We start from the raw sequence: 22,443 nt of genomic DNA on the forward strand, positions 1-22,443 counted from the left end.
TCCCTACATTGAATGGAGGTTTATAGTGATTGTGAATTGATAAACAGCAGCTGGATTTAGTAATTATAAAACAAGTTCCAATAAAAAGGCAAATGTTAGCTAGCATTCAGCCATATTTTTGGCAAATATTTTCTATGGTGAAATTTTTCACCTAGTAGTGTCCATGACATTGGATCAATATGACAGTTAGAGTGAGTGCAACAAGAAACATTTCATATATTGTGAAGTAAACAAAGCACATGGCTTTGTTACCCTAATTCGATTGTTCATTATTATTATCAACAATCATATCATTACTTTCATATTCCATCACTGTTTTATTGTTCATGTAAAAAATTATGTAATACAATGCAAACTACTATAGAGGGTGTTTTGGTAAAGATAAAAGGTTGGTGTGTAGAATTTGAATTTGTAATAGCTCCCAAATAATGAGATTTGGCTCAAATACTAGTTTTTTCTAGTATTTGGAAATTTGGATTATTTGCCAAATAATGACCAAACACTATTTGCCAATTTTTACTTGGGAAATCTATGACCAAACGAGTCGTACAGTCTTCAAGACCACAAAATAATTGTAATTCTAAGGACCCGTTTGGCCCCAAATATACTTGGGAAATGACGTTTGGCTATACAACTTGCCATTACTTGGCAAATACATCAAATGACTATTTGGTCAATTTAATTACCGTAAAATGACCAATTTCTTCTCCATTCCACCCTTTGGATTAAGATATCTTGTGGGAATAAAGCCGTCTTAGACGAAGAGTAAATGCCTAACATTTCTTTAACTCCTCCACGAAACCTGGAATGATGCCTTTCTACTGCTGTGCTGTTGTTTCTTCTCCAAACTTGAATTCTGGAAATATGAATACTTTTTGGCTCAAGAGTGTGTCAATCAGGTTCTCCAAAGCATCAGGGGTCGGTCGAAATCCAAAGTTCAACGGACCATCGCCCCTACCACAACATGCCTTCATCAAATTCTTTGTATAGAATCCCAGAAAGGTGTGGTTTTTAAGAACAGCTGTGAACGCTTTTTAGTAATCTGTGTATATGATGTGAACATCAGGGTATTTCAAACGCAGCTCCCGAATTGCTTGTCAAAGGTGATCATTGTGAACCTTCGAGTACATATTCAATCCCTTGTGGCATCTGCATTTTCCAATTGAATCGCCCTCAGTCTGATAACCCAGAAAACAGCCGATGGGTAGAATTCCAGAAACATTAACAGTTTCAGCTCCAGCTTCTTTGATGAGTTTTTCCAATTGAATTCTTAACGGTCTCAGGCACGAGATGGGATGCCTCAAAAATAGATTTTCCATGTAAAAGGCATGCTTTTAGTCGTTGATGCTGGGTTGATCCATAAAGATGAGGGCTTTCTGAAGAAATTTGTTTTTGGCGCAGTCCTATAAAAAGGAGCAGTATTTATAGAAGAACTTCATGAATGTGATAATATGCGTTAGATCATGAGACTGGGGAGGCGGTGGGATGCCATTCTTGAGGAAGAAATAGGGCTCCATGACAGTAGGTCGCTCCAGGGGTTGCGCAAAATTAAGACAAGATGCCTCATTGGGTGAATGGTTGGGAGAAGTCAAATTGATGGTTGCAGCAATATGATAGGGGCTGATGAAGAGGAATGACCATTATCTCCAAAATTGTACATGGAATTAAAGGGACCAATGTGTACAGTTTCTTTAGAAAGAGAGAAAGAAAGAAGACAGGTACAAAGTAATAAGAAGAGCAACAAACACTAACAACTGCTAAGGGAAGCCATTGAGAAGCAGGAATGAGTAATGGAAAAGGGAAGATGGTCTACACAGTAGCAGAGTAATTAGGTTTGTAATGCAAAGCTCTAAAGAGGCATTCTGTATTTATAGAGGATAACATGTTTCCCAAGGTTATTTAGGATTTTGTTTCTGTTGCGTTACCTTTTTTCTTTCATTTAGTTCAAATTCTATAAACAGTTTGTTACTCTGCCTTTACATGGAAACTGTACAATATGTTCCCTTTCCTTATTTTTCGTGGGAGGGAAGGACATGGAAGAGAGAATTTAACTATATTGATAATCCATGACACGACATTTAAGCAAGAACTTAAGCAAGATTAGAATTAAATGGAGGAGTAAAATAAGAGAGCTAGTTAGAGTTGATGGACTAACCTGTTGAATAAATTCTAACAGACCCACATCACTTAGATTATTGCCCAAAATACACGAAACCTATATTATTATCAAGAAAACAATCATTTCCTTATGAAACAAGTGCAAAAGAATCTAGTTAGCTAGTGGAGTATTTCCTAAAACATGAAGGATGTCATGAATAGTTTTCCAAATTATGTTGGAAGCTATTCAAGCTTCAAGGCATTATAATTCAAAAAGAAAGAACCTCTAGCATTGTCTAGTTACTGATGGTATTAGAATTAAAAAACTCTTCCCTTACAAGTTACAATTCACAATTTACTTTTAAGTTACAATTCATAATTCACTTGCTACAATTAAACATAAAATGGAATAGCAAGAAAGCTCATAAAAGTTATAGGTTGATTCAACATTTTTTAATGTAACTAGTTCTCTTGTCCAGTGGGAGGCTTAAAAGAAATAGAACCCTTCCCAGAAGGTGGCTATGGATTTACAGTTTACCAAAAAAAAAACAACATAAAATGGACCTTTAAGAGACAATGCGCACAAATGACACATGAAAGCCTTAAGCCTTCAAAATATTTCTTGCTTTCAACAAGATGGAGCACAGAACTGATATAAACTGTGCTATTGAGAAGAAGTGCTTGTCATGCTTTGTTTTCCACATTTAGACATGCATATATCCACCACAGGGAGGAATATAAATGTTGAAGAGAATAATCTATAAACTGTAGTAAAAGGTATGAGAATCTAGGTGAGCAACTACTTCTGTATTAACAACTACAATCAGTACAAGAATACCTTTCCCTTCTCAGACTGATTTGCAAATATGGTTTGCATGTACTTAACTTTTTGAATGTATTATATGACAGAAACAAGTATTAGAGAATGTTACCGCAAGAAATATGACAGATGTTGGCTGCTTGTGAATCAGATTTAAGTTTCTGCTTTATCCAAATCATATAACTTCATGCTCAGGAGTCAGGTTTAACTTTAATGAAGGTTACAAAATTTAGTGCAATGGAAATTTTGGTAAATGACATTTTTATCAAGTTCCATAGACTGATTGTGTGATGAAAATCTAAACAAAGATATAACTTATCTGGTAAATGATCTTGAAGATTGAGAATGAATGTTGCAGATCCAACCTCAGTTTTGAATTTGGTCCTCATAGTTGTGTAGTAATTGGTAACCAATTTCAGGAATGACCTGTAAAAGCATTGTCAAAGACTCAAAACCAATGAAACCTCTTATCAAAATAAAGATACCAATTCTTGCTCAGAATCAAGATAGGTTGTTGTCCTGATTTTTCCAGAAAGACCTGATAGTTCAATATGTTACGGACTCCAAGTTGAAATGACACTTCAATGTGTTTTTAGACAATCATTACCTTCCCAGCAGTTCTTCCAAACGAATACACTCATCTGCAGCATGATGCAGAACATGACAATGAGTATAATGTTCAACGAAGATAAATGCTAGAATCAAACAAAAAATCGTAATCCTTGACTATGTAAAAAGGGGCGCACATTTATATCAACATGGGCCCAAGTATCCACACAAGGATAAACTCCTCCAGACAACCACAAAGTGATGAAGCAAAAGACAAAGCACCCTATATCACTCCTTTCCTTCAGTAAGGAACTTTCAGTTTTTGTTGGTGCAAATTCTGAAAATTTGAATAAAAAATGTCAGGCATGACAATTCTATTACAAGATCAGAACATAAGCAAGATGGAGTTTGAAAGAGATTTTGTGGCCTAGGAGACTTAGAAAAAGACATTGTAATCTCTAGTGCTTTCAGGATTAATAAGAATATTCTAAGATAATCTTGAAAAGTGGGTGAAAGAAATGAAGCTAATTAACTGAAACATGCAGTAGAAAAATTCAGTTCTTATTCACGTCAGGAACAAATGGCACAAATAGTTTACTTTCTTTTGACTCCCCATCGTGTGCGCGCTTGTGCACTCCCCTACAGCTTGTAATTTGCTATTCCAAATATCAACAAGTTTCAGTTTCACACTTGACCTGAAGAGAGAAACATTAGCTGATGTAAATTACTTACATATTTGATTGAGATAATATCAGAAAGAGATCTAATCCTCCCAAGAAGTTTGATAACATTACCTTTCATCAGAGAATACACTGTCGCCATAACTTAGGGTGGAAGATTGATCACATTGATGGGATGACTGCCGTGAAGCTCCAAGTAGATAGCTTCAGAATGATGCAGTCTCCTTACATCTCTAGTTTCTGCACGATGGAAAATGACATTAATTAGTTGCACACATTTTCTATCATCGTTCAATATTAACACAAACAAGCACTCAAGGACAAATTACCCGGCATGAGTGGCACATCATGAACAGTCTTAATATTTTTATTTCTTGCTGCCTTTCTTGAAGACTCACTCGTGGCAAAGAACTTCTTCTTGCCTTGTAAAATGGAGGAGCTGAATGGCTTCTTCTACTCTTCTTCTTCTTCTTCTTCCATATAAGCTCATCTGTTTTACCTCGATTTCCAGCATCAATCCATATATGTGAGTCCCCATCCACCCTAGAGGAGAGCATAGCTCGTGGTATCAAATAGTTCTTAAGAATCTCTTCACCATGAGAATGCATGTGTCAAATCATCTCCATCATAATAGAATTCAGAAGGACCTGAACCATAAATATCCCATGGACCAAGTCCCCCTATTCTGGCCATATCCCCCTATTCGTTAACAGCAATTTGCATGCGTGGACTTAACAATTTCAGTTAAGCCGGGAAAAATAGGGGAAACAAATTCTTTAACATACTTAACATACACTACCAGGATGACAACATAACTTAACTTTTTTTAAATTAACTTTTTTAATTTTCTTGAAAAAAAACCACAAGTGTTCTTGAATTCCAACATGCAAAATCGAGTCTTCTCAAGAATACCAATAGATTCATCACCGGAATTCCAACAAATTCAATATCCAAGAATTCCAATATCGAGTTCTCGGATTTTCTTTGAATTGTTAAAAAATTCAATATGTAATTATCGAGTTTTTGAATTTCAAGATGCAAAATCGAGTTCTTGAATTTTACCTTAATATCTAGATAATGGGAAGAACCGTAAAATACCAATAGATAGATCAGGATTTAGGGTTTAGGGTTTTGATCGGACATCATCACCGGAATTCCAACAAGTTCAACATGCAAGAATTCCAATATCGGTTCTCAGATTTTCCTTCGTTTTTTTTCTTAATGAATGGAAGACACCAAGATAATGGGAAGAAAAGTAATATTACTTTGAGGATTTAGGGTTTTCATCGGACATCAGTCGCCGGGACGGTTAAGAGCAGCAATTCGGTGGACTAGTCGCCGGTAACGCACAAGTTCCGCATAAAGATGGTGCTGACTATTGAGCTTTAAAATGCTCTTTTATAGTTACCGAACTACGAAAAATTTTATTATGGTAGAGGCCCAACCAACAAAAGTTGGAAGAGGCTCCACCCATTTTTTGACATGTGGATCATGGGGCCCAAACCATTAGTTAAGGTTGAAAAATGAAACCGTAAGGAGAGAATGTAAAGTTTGAGTGGGAATTGCAAGATAATTGTGGGATCCGTGTGAACTTCAATTAAATAAATTAGAATATTATATTCAAAGTGAAAAATAGGGGTGTACATGGTTGGATTGGTTCGGATTTTTCAAATATCAAACCAAATCATTTGTGTCGGATTTATAAATTTATAAACCAAACCAAACCAATAAAACTCAGGTTTTTCAACCTCTAGTTTTTTTCGGGTTTTTGGGTTTTTCGGATTTTTCCAGTAAAGTATTTATACAAACATATAATTTACTTATACTTCAAATATTTCTTTAGTCNCAAGAATACCAATAGATTCATCACCGGAATTCCAACAAATTCAGCATCCAAGAATTCCAATATCCAGTTCTCGGATTTTCTTTGAATTGTTAAAAAATTCAATATGTAATTATCGAGTTCTTGAATTTCAAGATGCAAAATCGAGTTCTTGAATTTTACCTTAATATCTAGATAATGGGAAGAACAGTAAAATACCAATAGATAGATCAGGATTTAGGGTTTTGATCGGACATCATCACCGGAATTCCAACAAGTTCAACATGCAAGAATTCCAATATCGAGTTCTCGGATTTTCCTTCGTTCTTTTTCTTAATGAATGGAAGAATACCAAGATAATGGGAAGAAAAGTAATACTATTACTTTGAGGATTTAGGGTTTTCATCGTACATCAGTCGCCGGGACGGTTAAGAGCAGCAATTCGGTGGACTACTCGCCGGTAACGCACAAGTTCCGCGTAAAGATGGTGCTGACTGTTGAGCTTTAAAATGCGCTTTTATAGTTACCGAACTCGTTAATACACGCGTAGTCGATACGCGAAAAAAAAGAAACTAGTAATTTATTCAAAATATATTATTTTTGTCAACTTTCATTTTTTCCTTTATAAGAAGAGTTTATTCTATTGCAAATTTGTTATTAGTACTCATCTATCCCTAATTATTTGTCCACTTTTGAATTGGCACACCTATTAAGAAAATAATAATTGATATAGTGTGTTTACCATTTTATCCCTATTAATTATAAAGTGGATGAATTAAAAACTAGTTTTACCATTTTCAAAGTAATTAATTGAGGGTATAATGGGTAAAAAAAATTGTCCTTTCTTGATTTATCAAAATTGACAAGTAATTATGAACAACTAAAAAAAATGTGAACAAGTAAATAGGGACAGAGGGAGTATCCTATACCATTTATATTATTTAATTTGTGTAAATTTTATAAATAGATTTAAAATATGAAATTTATGGTTCAGAATGTTAATCATGAGTTATAACTTATAAAGTTATAAATTAATATTTTATACATATTAAATAGATTTTTTATATATTAAATATAAAATTTAACTCAAAGAAATTGTATATCAAATTTGTAGTTGAACTGTACGTCTATTTTTGATGACTATACTCTTATTTTAAAATTTTAAATATCTGTATTGTTTTATTTAATCGGCTGTACTTCTTGCAATAACAAATTAAATATTTTTTGTATACTTGAGTATTACTATCATTTTAGATATTACATATTATATATTTAAGATAATCAGACATTTTTTAAACGGAGAAGGATCTAAAATACCCTTAAAGTATTGGAATTGGTATAAATATACCCTTCGTTTATCTTTTGGCCACAAAATGCCCTTGGGGTTAACCTTTGTGGGCCTATAATACCCTTTTCACAAACAAAATAAATAGTCCATTTAATTAGCATTTTCATTTAATACATGGCACTATCTGATTCGTTGTAAAAAATAATTAACTAAAACTAAATTAACCCAACCCAAACCCGGATCCACCCAAAAAATACCCCGACCCATCTTCTAAAACCCAATTATTCTAGAGTAAAGTCTCCACCTACTCTTGTTTAATCTGCATAAGTAATTTTGAAAACATTGGGCATCAAATCAATCAAGAATCAAGGAGTTGAGAATGTGCTTAAATGCTGAAACACCTGCAATTGCTCTGGCAGCATTTCAAGAGTTAGCAGAACCGGCAGGGATGAACCTATGAAACAAAATTGATAAAAAAGGGATGCTGCAGATATGGAGGCAATGCTTAAATTCAGAGTATAACTTTATTCAAGGCTAGAAATCGTGAAATCAAAGAAGTTTCAGTGCAGAACTAGTTGTTAGTGATAGGATGAAGATGCGCTTAGACAATATAGATATCTCTAAGGAATGTTTTGATGTTCTGTTGCACAGTATGCATTATGTTGTAGTTTTAACTATATTTGTTAGTTGATTTCGTGATTTAATAAGTACCTTATTTGCTAATTTTGTTAATGACATTTAAGGGAGACAAAATCAGCAGCTTGAAGAAAATAATTTGGGTTTTTCCCTTTTAGAATAATTGAGTTTTAGAAGATGGGTCGGGTGTTTTCTTTTGGGTGGATCCGGGTTTGGATTGGGTTAATTTAGTTAAGTAAAAATTACAAGAATATACTATTTAAAACTTTAGTTAACAATATATACATATAGTCTTTTTTATTTACAAAACTAAGTTTTTAATTACAAACATAACAAAATATTTAATTTTTTATTTGTTAAAAATATAGTTGGTATCCGTACCTATTACCCTTTTTAGGGGAGGTTATGTGCTAATTTTATGGGATTGATAGTTATTGTTTACATTTTTTTGACTTTTTCAACCACAGTTTTACTCTTTTACGTTACTTTGTTTTTCTATATATTGATTTTCTCTCTCTTAATTTTTTATTCAATCAAATCATATTATTAATGGAAACCTTCTCTCACATTTTTACCATTATTTTCGTCTAGGTAAAAAACATGTAGGTTTCATCAAGTATGCATAGTGTTTTCACAATTATAATTGCATCGTAGTTTCACCAAATATGCAACCATGTAATATATCAACATACATACCAAGTATATAACCATCATTTTACCAATAATTATTTTACTACTATATATAAGTATACTATTTTATACCAATAATTATTACTATTTTATACCTTTTAAATATACTACTATATATCAATAGATATTGCATAAATTTTTTGAAAATCTTTATTACTGTAATAGGCTGAACAATAGTTTTCACCATGTTTGTTATTGTATCCGATAGCAACAATTGCATGACTATAAGAAATTTCATCATGTTGAAAGTTTTCACAACTACATATGTCATAAACGTTTTAGCACGATCTGTAAATCAATGAAGATATTATTAATATAATTACTGCAGAAATTCATATACAAAGTTCAATTTAACCATTACAATGTCTTATTCACCAATATATACTCAAATATACATAAAACACTTTGGTGTATCTAAAGTTGATTTTTTGGTGTATTTTTCAAAACTATGAATCTTCAATGGTGGGAACGGATCAGTCACAACATATTTGAGTTCCAACTCAAAAACGATCGTGTCCACACCTAATTGAGAAGCAGTAGTATCAAGTCTTGGTAATTGGTGTCCACATCATATCACTCCTTCAATCTTGAAATTCAGATACTTTCCTGCGACATTACAAATATTTGTTAGTCAAAATTCAAAAAAAATTGGTGGCAGATAACAAAAAACTCATTAACAACATATGTCTAATACACCAATATAAATTGGACCAAAAAATACACCAACACATACATCAGGCTATTAGCTTGGTGTCAGTTCGTAGCAACAAATATATCATCATATGTACCATATCACATACCAATCCAATTTTTCAAATTGAAACATACATCAGGCTATTAGTTTGGTGTCAGTTCGTAGCAACAAATATACCATCATATGTACCAGATCACATACCAATTCAAAATTTTCAATTTTATATTTTATTAGGATACCACCAATCAATATATGAACCTTTTTTTCTAATTATTATATTATATACACCAACTTAATAACTATAATACGGATAATAATGTAACATACTTTCGAACCAAATCATATGAAACCTAAACTTTAATATAAAAAAAATTGACACTTCAGTTTACAACCAAATCATATGTAGTTTATGTAATTAAACCAAAATTTCGAGGATCCAGAACATAAACCAAATTAGATGAATTCAATTTCACCAAAATAGACAAACTAAACCAAACGAATAACTCTCAAAAAGTACAAAATAGATATTTGTGATAAATCATATATAACCACGTAATAAAACACCATGCGAATTATTTTATACAATTACCTGATGAGTCTCATAGTCCGTTGTGTTGAATTGGAATTGAAAAATTATTGGTATTCATTTTTCGATAGTTATTCTTATCAGAGAAGGGGAGTTTTGTTTTGGTAGGAAACCTCTATTGGAAGATAATATATAACAAATTTAAATAAATAAGAAAGGTAAAATAATTGGAGAAATTTATGGAAATAGTGATAAGCGTGGCTGATTTGGAATTTTTTTTAAATTTAAATTCTACTTTTGAAAAAAAAATTTGCTATATGAATGGAAAAAAAAAAGTATTGCTATTTTGGTGTAAATACAGTTCTTAATTTGTATACTAAAACAATCGGCCCTTTAGTTAATTATTTTTTACAACGAATCAGATAGTGCCACATATTAAATGAAAATGCTAATTAAGTGGACTAATTATTCCGTTTGTGAAAAGGGTATTATAGGCCCACAAAGGTTAACCCCAAGGGCATTTGTGGCGAAAAGGTAAACGAAGGGTATATTTGTACCAATTCCAATACTTTAAGGGTATTTTAGACCCTTCTCCATTTTCTAAATCGCAATTGTTCGTAGTTCTATAATATACAGAGTCATATAGTACTTTTCTTTCCAATTTCTTCTTCACAGACCAAACATATTGTCCAATAGTGAATAATTAAAACATAAGTTCCAAAATATTTTTTAAAAAAATAGTATATGGCCAAGTTCTAATATTTGAGAATTTTAAAAATTAAAAAAATATTCCAAATTTTATATTTTTATTAAAAGAAAATATCCATCATTTATTAATTTCAACTAATATTTATCTACCAAATTACTCCATTAATAACTAATAACTTTCATTTTTGCTATCTATGTAGAACATGGCAAAAAAAAACTATTTGTTTTTAATGAGTTATAATTCATCGTGAATCAGTGACAAGTTTGAATATGTGATTGGTGTATTGCTCTTGATTCTTGTCCATATTGTTATTTTGGTGTAGTTGATTATTATCAATTTTGTTATAAGATTATTTTTCAATGCAACATGTTTTATTATAAAATGACAATACAAACTTAAAGATATTTATAGTAACTTTTAGAACTTATGAATATAAATCATATTTTTTGAAATAATCTAATATTTCTTCTAAAATATATGGCCAAATACATAGTGAAACTTCACCCATAAATAATTTGTCAAGAATATTTAGAAATTTGGGGCCAAAAACTAACTAAGACTTCCGATTCCTTCTCTGTTACTCCCTCCATTCAGATTAATTTGAATATTAAAAAATTATTAGACCTCCATGCTATGATAAAATTATATTTTGGTTCACATTTTATTTTGATAAAAATGGAAGTGTATTAATTTTTCTGTATATAAAAATAAGATAACGTTTTAGATATCTGGCCCATTAGCTCAGTTGGTTAGAGCGTCGTGCTAATAACGCGAAGGTCGCAGGTTCGAGACCTGCATGGGCCATTTTTTTTAATTGCTAATATCAAACAAAAACATGATTGTCAATCAATTTAAGTACAAGATTGAAGGAGTTGTATATCTTCATCCAAAGTACTAACATTGCCACATGGCAAGCTAAGAAACCAATGAAAGAAAACCTTATCCTATATCTTATCTTACCCACAGCAAAACCACCAAAAATTATTTCTGCAATCTGACCATCCAACTGTCACACTTGTCAGTTTCTAATAAACAGAAACAAAGAGCAGCAGAAAACTGATCAGAAAAACAAAACAAAACAAAATAAAATGGCAGCCTCTCTACAAGCAGCTGCTACTCTTATGCAACCAACTAAGGTTGGTGGTGTCTCTGCCAGAAACAACTTGCAATTGAGGTCATCTCAAAGTGTGGGCAAGGCATTTGGTCTTGAACCATCTGCATCCAGGCTTTCTTGCTCTTTGCAAACTGATCTTAAAGATTTTGCTCAGAAATGTACTGATGCTGCCAAGATTGCTGGATTTGCCCTTGCCACTTCTGCCCTTGTTGTCTCAGTAAGTTAATAATGTCTATGTTTTGTTAAATTGTGCAATCATCTCGTTTAAAGTGTTAAATAGAACACACTAGTAAGAATAGCAACCATGCCTTATAATCACTATGATATTATATTATCTTCTAGGAAGGTAAAATAGCAGCAAAAATTCTATATCTGGACTTTGATGGTTCATAGAGTAACTTAAAACTGCTCATTTTTGGAATGTTTATATTGTCATCTATAGTTCATGTTCCTTTAGTGATCAACTGCTTTATGCTTTGTGTCCTTTTTTTTGATGTCCTGTGTCTAAGAGAGAAAATTTCTAAAGATTTGCAACTTGATCATGTAGGGAGCTAATGCTGAAGGAGTTCCAAAACGTCTAACCTTTGACGAGATTCAGAGCAAGACATACATGGAAGTAAAGGGAACTGGAACTGCCAACCAGTGCCCTACCATAGATGGAGGTGTTGATAGCTTTGCCTTCAAGCCAGGCAAATACAACGCCAAGAAGTTCTGCTTAGAGCCAACATCATTCACCGTCAAAGCAGAGGGCGTAAGCAAAAATTCAGCCCCAGACTTCCAAAAGACCAAGCTTATGACTCGCTTAACCTACACTTTGGATGAGATTGAGGGACCCTTTGAAGTATCTCCTGACGGCACTGTTAAGTTTGAGGAGAAGGATGGAATTGATTACGCTGCTGTTACTGTCCAGCTTCCTGGTGGTGAGCGTGTTCCGTTCCTCTTCACCATCAAACAACTTGTGGCATCTGGAAAGCCTGAGAGCTTCAGTGGTGATTTCCTTGTGCCATCATACAGAGGTTCATCATTTCTCGACCCAAAGGGCAGGGGTGGATCCACTGGTTATGACAATGCTGTTGCATTGCCAGCTGGAGGCAGAGGAGATGAGGAGGAGCTCCAGAAAGAGAACGTAAAGAATACCGCGTCTCTAACAGGAAAGATCACATTTACTGTTACCAAGAGCAACCCACAGACTGGTGAGGTGATTGGAGTGTTTGAGAGCATTCAGCCATCTGATACTGATCTGGGGGCAAAGACTCCTAAGGATGTAAAAATCCAGGGTATCTGGTATGCCCAGCTTGAATCATAGAGAGATCTTAGACCTTGTGAATGATTTCTTGGTTTTTAATTTTGTTATAAGTTACTACAAGGTATAAACTTTCTGTGACCCAATTGGACAATTAATGAGACAACTATCTTGCTGTATATTATCAAGTATAAGAAGTAATAATCCATTAAGATAGTAAGTTGCAAAATGCTGATATTTACTTAGATTTGCCAAGTGTTCATCTCAAAGTTGTATGCAATCTATATTGCCTAGACTCTGATATAATCGTTGAATCTGTCTGTGTTTGGCAGAAGTAAGTATTGTTGAGTGATACATCTAATGAGTCTCAGACATTTACCCATCCAGTTGAGAGATGTCAAACACTACTACATCCAGATAAGGCTATGAAATGGTGATCCTTACCAAGTACCAATCTGACAATTGACAAACAGCACGGTTCAATTCACAGTTTTAAGATGGATTTCCATCAATCAGTTATCTCGTTAATTTCATATGAAACACCATTTATCGCGAAAACTTTAGATACAGCTTATAGTTTTTATATCTTTTAAGATTTCAGAAAATGCCTTTTATCTAAAGTTGCATTATTGTCATTCTCATGTTCTCAAAGAAGACGATCATTTATAAATATTTATACATTCCTACTAGATAATGGTATCATGTACAAAGAATAAGCGCTCTGGTGAAGTTACTGGTTAGCTCATTATTGCATCTTTCTCGAGCAAAGTTTTGCGTATGAAGAATTATGGCGAGAAGCAATAACTTGATTTTACTTTCACACAAAAATCACTTTATATAGAGAATGAAGGAGTATCATAGCGGATATCAGAATTATATGGTGGATCTTAAGAAATATGAAGCTACAAATCATCATCGCTGATGGATTTCTCAATTATGTCAATGCAGACGCCCACAGATTTCCCTTGAGTCATTGCCTCTGCAAGCGTCGATCGTGCCTTCTCATGGCATCGCAAAATGAGGATTGTGTTCAATACAGCCCATCTCACCTGAGAATCTGCTTTCTTCTGAGTAAATCCCAAGCTTTTCAGTAATGCATCCAACTGTCAAGCAGGAATTTTTATTAGCCTTTGTTTAACATTTAGTATAAAATCAATCATTTTGGTGAAAACTGAACGAATGCACAATATCTAGAGAAAGGATGTAGGGATCTCAGCCTTATACAATTGCATCAAGAAAAAGGTAGCAGGTGGAAGACCGAACTCTTTATGCATCAAAGTGAATAGCAATCTACGATAAAACTAGGCAGGAGCACTATTGTTTAATGGAAATATGGCAGTTTCTCTTATTAATAGCTCCGGTTCTTCTTAGAGGAAGAGTATATAAGGACTGCACTAGCTGTTTATTGCACTTCAAATAGTAAAATTCTCAGTGTACCATATGATGTCATGTCCTAATTTAGATGTCCCACTCAGTTGAGATATGAACTGAGCAAAATAAACCTAGAAAGTTGGATTTTATTCAGATTATAGGAGGCATAGGAATAACATAAACCTGATTAATGTCAGACAGACCTCCCTCAGCATACCCAAACAGAAGATACTCAGTTGCTACACCTGCTAGCGCAATACATGAAAACCTGTTCAGCATCTGTTAGAAGTGCATTATTAGTGAAGGAATCATATACCAGGTCACAGAAATAAACATACGTGATAATTATGACAGAGATCAATACCGTGGCTGTTACTTTTCCTCTATTTACCTGCACGGCAATAAATCAGGGTCAAACTAGAGAGAGTAATTATACACAAATGATTATTGCCCAGCCCAGAAAGCTTAAAGGAGAAGAAAGAGCAATATTCAAGGAACAACCAACACTGAAAAGCTTTACTGGAAGTTAAAAAATTGATAGGAGACTACCTACTTCCTCAATAAATTCGAAGTCCACAAAGGCTGTTCCTGCTTGGATGTTTAACGATCCTTCCTTCTTCAAAGCATCCAAACTGGTGAGTGTATACCCCTTAGGAAGAATACCCAGCAAGTAGGCAATCAAGAAATGCCCAGCTTCATGCTAGATCAGAATTGGGGAATGAACAGCTTGTTACAAGACAAGTCACAGAAAAGAAAAGCCAAACTAATAATGACTTTCAAAGAGAGAAAAGTAGAGGTAAATGATAAGGAAATTAAATACTTGTGTATCAAGGACATTGCAAGCAGGAATATGAATTATTATTATTTTTGAGAAGAAGCAAGAAAGTGAAAATGAAGAAACAAATTCTGAATATTAATCAATCTGTAAGTCTTTTGCAAGATGTTACAATCTAAGAGAGTTGAAAACTAGAGCCTTTTTAGTTGTTTTTTCGAGAAAAGTTGAAAACTAAACACTCTTTAGTGTGCATTCATATGTGTAGGTGAAGAGAGGGAGACAGAGAGAGAATGAGAGTGATGAATCTCACTTGAATAACCCTGTTATGGTACTTCTGACTGAAGGTATGGCCAATTGTGTCAAGGACCAAAGTACCAACTCCTCCATTGAAAGAAACCTATGCACAAATATGAATAACTCAGTAATCATGTTTGAAATGTCTTAGAACACATAACTCCATGTTTTAGGCTTCTTACTTTCACCTCTGTTGACTCACTAAGTAGACTAACAGTCAAATATACATAAACAAGAGTGTAAACTGTTATCACAAGGTTAAGATTGTTCTCCTTTATATTCCTGAAATATGACATAACATGAAACTAGCAAATTATCATAAGCATGTCCCCAGTGTGATTTTCAAACGTAGAGAAATGGCAACACAGGGAAAGAAAAAGTGTTATTTATCTGGATATGTCAATAGTAACTGTTTCATGAAAGCTTAATTTTTACAGAGTGATTTCATAAATTGACATGCATGAGATAAGTTTTGACAACCCTTTCGGAGTAAAGCTATAGGAGCACTATATTGGAGATTTTGGTCATATTGGTGATTTTTCTTATGTCAGTTGGTATTCAGTTCTTCCCCTCTTCTGTTGTAGATTTTCTTTTTAACCCTCTGATGTAGATTTATCTCTTTCAGAATATCTTCTATAGACGAAAATTAAAGCTGGTAACCACTAGAAATGCGGTTTTTGTTCCTAGCAATTTGTTTAAAGTAAAACTAAACTTTGAGTTTCTCAGGGAGAAAAGCAGCCATCAATCTTGTAAAACTCACAGTAAATCAATTGCTTGGTGAATAACATGACTCTGACCTTCGGAACAAATTTTCAAGAAATTTCTAAAGAAAAGATATAAAAGTGATCTATGAACAGCCATAGAGAAATTCCAGAAGACAAATTGACAGGCATCTTAAGAGTTTACCAAGTCTAGAGTCCACAGAAACAGAACCCCCAGAGAAACAAAAAGGATCTGTTGTGGGCTCAAATCAAGCGCATACCATGCAGCAGAACCACTTAAAATAGCAGTAATTTGCAGATTTCTTTCAATTGCTCCAAGGGTGGCATCAACTGGTGATAGAAGAGATATGGCTTCTATTCCATTCAACTTCAATTCATCCAAGGAATACAGCCTCTGTGGTACCTGCATGAACCTACACATAAAGTTAAAGCAGTTTTCCTACATAAGCTCAGAGAATTACAAGGTAAATGTTTCTTCAATAAACTTGTAAGCTTAAAGCAGCAGATTTGTGAGAATACAAGGCCAATGTCTGTCCAATAAAATCGTAACGATTAACTATTCAACCTAACTAGATATAGTTTACCACTAAGCCCAGCTAATCACTAACAACTAAGTAAACTTTCGCCCTTGCTTACAAACCATTTATATCTACATACAACTAAAAACTTATAACAAATGCAAAAAGATTAACCAACAAAAGCAAAATATGTTTAACTCATCTACACAACAATGCCTCAAACTCAGAACAACAACAACGTAGCCAGTGTAACCCACAAGTGGGGTAGTGTGTACACTGACCTTACCCGTACCAAAGTTGTTCCCGATAGATCCTCGGCTTAAAACTTTGCTATGTAGAATAAAAACAGTGAAAACCTATCATATATCCTCCGAATTATGAATTTGTAGGGACTGTGCCTGCTGAATTGATCCGAAGAAAAAATGTTAATGAAGAGAACATTGCAAAAATGAACCTGTCTAGCAGCGCCAAAACAGCGAAGGCCACCAGGTTTTCCCTGCAAATCCTTGACAAGAGACAAAGCAGCCCTTTCATCCCCCTTCATCAACTCCTTATCCACCTGTTCCAACACCGATAAGCCCGAAACTATCCTTGAATTGTTCGATCGCAACTGGGAACAACATAGCAATCCACCACAATATGCAGCAATACTCCCCATTCAACTAACTGCAAACTACAGAATTAATGTATAGTTAATTAAAAACAAACAGTGAAATAGACAAGGTTTCTACAGTTTCAGCCACACGAAGATAAGGCTCCCGTCGTATCTGGCTAAAACTTTTTAGAAATACTAAAAAAGTAAAAATATCCCCATCATACGTTTACTGTAAATTAAAATCAAATATTTTACCCCCTTATATTTTAGAATTTAGACATTAGAATCATTTTAGCTCTCCAAAAATAATAATTACGTACTACTTTAGAAATTCAATATTAAATTAATAATTATTTTCGATTATACACATTAAAATTTTAAAAAATATACACAATATTTAATGAAAAAATAATTTAGTAAACTATAAATTATATTTATTATTTTCTTAATACACGCTAAATTAACTAAAACGACATTTAAAATGAGTATGATTTTCATAATAGAGCTAAAATAACTAAAGCGATAGTAAAAATGAGACTGAAAGAGTAAATTATTTAGGCAAAATACAATGACAAGTCTTTTACCCTTGTTAGTAAATTTTTTTTTTTTAGATATTTGAATTACTATATGTTTTTATTAAAAACATGATAAAGTGTTTCTATTAAACATATTTAACTCAAATTTTAAAATCTTTTTAATGTTATTAAAAGCTCATCAAGATAAATTAACCATTTAAAACATATCTTCTCTCTTAATTATATAGCATTAATAAGTCGTTATACTTTAGTCCTGGTTTGGTTGATGAACTTTTTTTATACTTTAAAGTTGAATTTTATGTTAGATAACACGATAATAAATTATTTCTCTAATATACAGGATTTTAAATTCACTAAGATTTCTTAACTCTTTTTTTAATTGAACTGGATGAGAAATTCTAATATATTTTTATGAGTAATATGGAATAAAAAAAGATTGGACTAGTAATGGTAACTAATAAAAAAAAAAGGAGCGATTTTCACATATAGCAAACACAAAATTCATATTTGTATGTTATAGCAAAGTTTGCATAATTGCGCTCCATAGCAAACATAAATATGTATATTTCGCTATACATATACAAAAGAAAGCAGTTGTATAATCTGATTTGGTATACATATACAAAAAGATCAATTGTATAAAGTGAGAAAGGCAAGTGAGCGAGCGAGATCTGGGAGAGGGGAGAGAGGAGAACGAAAATATATGTATATATATAATTTTCACGCATTTTATACATTTGCGTTTTTGTATAAAGTGAGAGAGGCGAGTGAGAGAGCGAGATCTGGGAGAGTAGCGAACGAGATCTGGGAGAGGGGAACGAAAATATATGTATATATACAATTTTCTCTCGCTTTATACAAACACAAACACATTTTATACAATTTGCGTTTTTTATATAAAGTGAGAGAGCGAGATCTGGGAGAGTGGCGAGCGAGATCTGGGAGAGGGGAACGAAAATATATGTATATATACAATTTTCTCTCGCTTTATACAAACACAAACACATTTTATACAATTTGCGTTTTTTGTATAAAGTGAGAGAGCGAGATCTGGGAGAGGGGGGAGAGTGGAACGAAAATATATGTATATATACAATTTTCTCTCGCTTTATACAAACACAAACACACTTTATACACTTGCGTTTGTATAAAAAATGAGAGAGGCGAGGGAGAGAACGAGAGTGGCAAGCGAGATTCACCAGGAGAGAGGTGAAATAACAACAGTTTGCTATGAGGTACAATTAAATCAAACTATATTTATAATATTTAATTTGAATTAATAGTTTGTTATTATATATCATTTTCCCAAAAAAGAAACTGGGTGGGAAATTCTATTTTTAACTATTTTTGTGCCCTCTTTTCCATTCTGCCCACTCCCTCACTTCTGCAGATTTCTTAGAATTCTATCGGAAATTAGGGCGCTATTACTTTGCCTTAATTCTTCAAGAGAAGATCATCAGTGCGTCTCCCTCTTCTACTTTTGGGTTCAGGTATCTTCGACCTTCTGTAATTCCTCTTTGATTTGTTCCTATGTGAATACAGCTTTTTAGTTTTGGGTGAATTCTCAAATTATCATATGAATAGCCGATGAAAATTGCTCCGTAAGTGGATTGAGCACTTCAATAATTCGATAATTTGACCTTATTTTGGAAGATGCTAATTAACTACTCCTTTGTTATTATAATATACTTTGCTTCTAGCTAGAAGCTAGAACAGAATTACATGTTCCAGATACTTGGAGAATACAATGTTCATTGAGGAGTCACACAGAACGTTTATGGATTCAACTTGAATTTATTTTCTAGTTTGAGGCAAAACATCAGGGAAAACTAGAAAAATAAGGAAAGAAATATAAAAGATAATCGTGTGAATGCCTTAATTAGCTGATAAACAAACTTGTATAGACAGTTTTAGGCGACAAATTAAAAGAAACTAAAAAATAAATTAAGAAGTAAGAAGAGAATCATTTCTGTGCTGTCTAAATGGAATGTTTTCTTCTTTATTGAGGAGGTTTGTGGGGGAGGGGGGAGGTGCAGCCTGCCATGAAGCCCATTGTAGGGTTCTGAACACAGACATCAGGCATGAGCCTTATCAGGATGACAACAACAACATACCCAGTGAGTCTTACCAGGATGATTAGTTCTTTATAATGGCTGGCTAACTTATATTTTCTTTCAATCCAAATCATCCTGTGGGTTGGCTAACCTTGGATGATTTGGTTTGGAAGAAAATATAAGTTAGCCAACATTCGTAAAGAACTACTGCTACTAGTAAGAATCCATCAGTAGAACTGCTTCTCTACCAATGGAATGGAGTACCCTTTTGGCATCAGTGCTCTGTAACTTATAGTACCAACTTCCTCTCTAGTACACTAGGAGGAAAAAATTGGCACCTGAGGCCAAATGATGATTAATCAATTATTTTAAACTTCTTTTAGTCATGTGATATAAGTAGTAGTAAAAGAGAATATTAGAGAAAATAGGGCAAGCATTAGTTCGATGGGAGAAAACATTACATCAAAGTTTAAATTGACTAGGTAAGTGTATTTGACTTGTTAAAACTCATGAAAGTTGTATTAATAATATCATTTGTAGAATGGTGTCTTAACATATTTTACCATCCTTAAATAGAAAAGTGACACAGGAATTGGCACAGTTTAGTGTAATCCTTTTTCGTTACATTTGATTGATATGTTAACAGTGATATCTTAGAATGAAGAAAAATATACATGTCTTCTTTCGAAATGGGTTTTTACCAAATTTTGTGCAAATTAATTTTGAAACTTTATTTGGAATTCAACAAGTTAATGGATTAGTATATGTGTGAAATCTGGAAGCGTAGTTTGATTGTATCTACAGCATAGCATAGTCGGGTGTAATGCCTTTAACAAATTGGCGTATCTTTATCCTATCTACTTCCTTATGTGGTTAGCTGGTTGCTTTGCTTTTTCCTTCTTTTTGGGGGGGAGGGGCTGTGTTTTGACTGAATCCTATAAATTGATCTTAGCTTCCAAAAGAATATGCTGTGTCATCTTTTCTCGTTTGTTTCTCAAGTAAGTTTGTCACTTTTTGTTGTTACTAGGAAATCCAACTCTTCAATACTCTTTTAGCCTGTACCACTTTTTCTCGTTTCTTTCTTAAATAAGTTTTATTTTGTCGCTAGGAAATCCAATACTTTTATACTCTTTTAGTTTGTGTCATTTTTTCTCGTTTCTTTCTTAAATAAGTGAGTCACTTTCTGTCATTACTGGGAAATCCAACACTTCTATATTATTTACTAGTTTATCTTAACCATAATGTAAGTACATACATGGATGTAGTGAACTTGGCTTGAATTTACCCTTTCTTTTTAGTTCTCTTCATTCATTTTAAAATGACTGTTAATTCTGCATTGAACTTAATGTTGTAAAAGAAGGAACATCCTTTTCTTTCAGTGTGAAGTGTGTGGACTTGGGTTAATGTTTTTGGTCAATTGCAAAAGCATTATTTTCAATTACATAAGATGTTGATCACTTTTGGCCATGTTAACATAGTTCTAAGGTCGAACTATTTTTGAGTCTTTAGTTAGTCTACTTATAGTAAGTGTTTTAACTTACTTTTAGATTTCAACTTCTTGTAGAAGTTAAGTTTTGTGTTTAACTATTTAGTTGTAATTTCTTAGGAAAGAGTAACAGATCCTTTTAAATATTCAGTTATTCTTTAATAGTATGATTTAGTCATTGCCGTGGTGCTTACTACTTAGCTCCTGTCCTTGAGAAAAACTACATGCTATTTCTGTCATCAATTTTGATTTCTCAGAAACCATGACTTTTGAATCGGAGCATAACTGACAGATGTTAACCCCTACTGTTGAATAGGTTATTTGCAATCATCATGATTGATAAACAAATTGACAGTAAAGATGTGGAAGCTCTACAGAATGGAGATGAGAGTAGATCTCTTCAAATAAAGTTTCTGTTTTTCGCCCGTGCTAGAGATCTGACTGGCATGACTGAAATGCCATTGGAAGTTTCTTATGGTAGTACTGCCGGTGACTGCTTGGATAAGGTCATTTCTCACTTTCCACGGTTGGAAGAGATTCGTGGGTGCATGCTTCTTGCCCGGAATGAGGAATACACAGCTGAGTCCACCACTGTCAAAGATGGAGATGAATTGGCCATTATACCTCCTATTAGTGGAGGCTAACTCAGTTTCTGAACTCCTCGGGAAATCGAACTATGTTGTACTTGTATTTATGTGTGTAATCATATTACTAAGCTGCGTTATTTTATTCCCTAATAATACAAGAACAAAATTCTCTCACTGTATACTGTGCTTAAGTCATTGAATCTGCAAATATATGGAACAGTTGAGTGTGTAGTAACAATGAACTTAGCTCACTGCCCAGTAAATGGCATTCATGAAAGATCCTAAATGTTCTGCCTAATGGAACCTTGATGGATTTGCAAATTTTTTCCTTAGAGGATGACCATCATCATAAAAACTATATCGTCCAAACGAGAAATATATTCTCATCCAAAAAGTAGAGGTTCGCGATTCAATTTGGCTCTACTTTTACTTGCTAGGAGAAGAAACAAATTTGAGTCTTTTTTCTTTATAAATCTAGTCAAATTGGCTTTACTTTTTTTTTTTATTATTGGATGTCTGGTAACCATAGACCATAATGGAGTTTGAATTTGCACCGCTTTAGATCCCATTCAGGTGGACTGTTGAATTTTTCCATTAGGTCTTAAATTCAAACTTCTAATTAGGAAAGAACAATTTC

At 33.5% G+C, this 22,443-nt stretch overlaps 3 protein-coding genes, 1 non-coding gene and 2 pseudogenes across 5 annotated transcripts; 3 read left to right on the forward strand and 3 right to left on the reverse strand.

Moving 5' to 3' along the window:
* Window positions 1–607: 607 nt before the first annotated feature.
* LOC125847755 (GDSL esterase/lipase At5g45910-like) lies at window positions 608–4,166 on the reverse strand (annotated as a pseudogene).
* On the reverse strand, window positions 3,284–4,841 carry LOC125847471 (uncharacterized; annotated as a pseudogene).
* Window positions 4,842–11,241: 6,400 nt separating this feature from the next.
* On the forward strand, window positions 11,242–11,315 carry TRNAI-AAU (transfer RNA isoleucine (anticodon AAU)). The gene has a single exon. It is a non-coding gene; the product is annotated as a tRNA-Ile (tRNA).
* Window positions 11,316–11,507: 192 nt separating this feature from the next.
* LOC125847753 (oxygen-evolving enhancer protein 1, chloroplastic) lies at window positions 11,508–13,047 on the forward strand. The gene is made up of 2 exons (XM_049527436.1): window positions 11,508–11,842; window positions 12,173–13,047. The coding sequence occupies exons 1-2, from the start codon at window positions 11,600–11,602 to the stop codon at window positions 12,929–12,931; spliced, it is 1,002 nt and encodes a 333-aa protein (XP_049383393.1). The 5' UTR covers window positions 11,508–11,599; the 3' UTR covers window positions 12,932–13,047.
* A 655-nt stretch (window positions 13,048–13,702) lies between these two features.
* Window positions 13,703–17,343, reverse strand: LOC125847754 (uncharacterized). 2 transcript variants are annotated; one of them, XM_049527437.1, is made up of 7 exons: window positions 17,003–17,343; window positions 16,215–16,433; window positions 15,325–15,411; window positions 14,793–14,939; window positions 14,604–14,630; window positions 14,423–14,518; window positions 13,703–13,971 (listed from the first exon to the last, which is right to left on the reverse strand). In XM_049527437.1, the coding sequence occupies exons 1-7, from the start codon at window positions 17,204–17,206 to the stop codon at window positions 13,771–13,773; spliced, it is 981 nt and encodes a 326-aa protein (XP_049383394.1). In that variant the 5' UTR covers window positions 17,207–17,343; the 3' UTR covers window positions 13,703–13,770. The 2 variants fall into 2 exon arrangements, with proteins under 2 accessions (XP_049383394.1, XP_049383395.1); XM_049527438.1 differs by having other exon boundaries at window positions 16,215–16,443; window positions 17,003–17,303.
* A 1,683-nt stretch (window positions 17,344–19,026) lies between these two features.
* Window positions 19,027–21,980, forward strand: LOC125847761 (molybdopterin synthase sulfur carrier subunit). The gene is made up of 2 exons (XM_049527443.1): window positions 19,027–19,169; window positions 21,536–21,980. The coding sequence occupies exon 2, from the start codon at window positions 21,552–21,554 to the stop codon at window positions 21,861–21,863; it is 312 nt and encodes a 103-aa protein (XP_049383400.1). The 5' UTR covers window positions 19,027–19,169; window positions 21,536–21,551; the 3' UTR covers window positions 21,864–21,980.
* Window positions 21,981–22,443: the final 463 nt, after the last annotated feature.

Source organism: Solanum stenotomum, chromosome 12 (genome assembly GCF_019186545.1).
Source record: "Solanum stenotomum isolate F172 chromosome 12, ASM1918654v1, whole genome shotgun sequence".
In the NCBI taxonomy this organism is placed as follows: Eukaryota; Viridiplantae; Streptophyta; class Magnoliopsida; order Solanales; family Solanaceae; genus Solanum; species Solanum stenotomum.

Coding starts and splice junctions, on each gene's coding strand:
- LOC125847753 (XM_049527436.1), top strand. CDS start 11,600: ATGGCAGCCTCTCTACAAGCAGCTGCTACTCTTATGCAACCAACTAAG. Junction 11,843..12,172: donor CTTCTGCCCTTGTTGTCTCA/GTAAGTTAATAA, acceptor TTGATCATGTAG/GGAGCTAATGCTGAAGGAGT.
- LOC125847754 (XM_049527437.1), bottom strand. CDS start 17,206: ATGGGGAGTATTGCTGCATATTGTGGTGGATTGCTATGTTGTTCCCAG. Junction 16,434..17,002: donor GTTTTGGCGCTGCTAGACAG/GTTCATTTTTGC, acceptor AGGTTCATGCAG/GTACCACAGAGGCTGTATTC. Junction 14,519..14,603: donor GAGGAAAAGTAACAGCCACG/GTATTGATCTCT, acceptor CACTTCTAACAG/ATGCTGAACAGGTTTTCATG.
- LOC125847761 (XM_049527443.1), top strand. CDS start 21,552: ATGATTGATAAACAAATTGACAGTAAAGATGTGGAAGCTCTACAGAAT.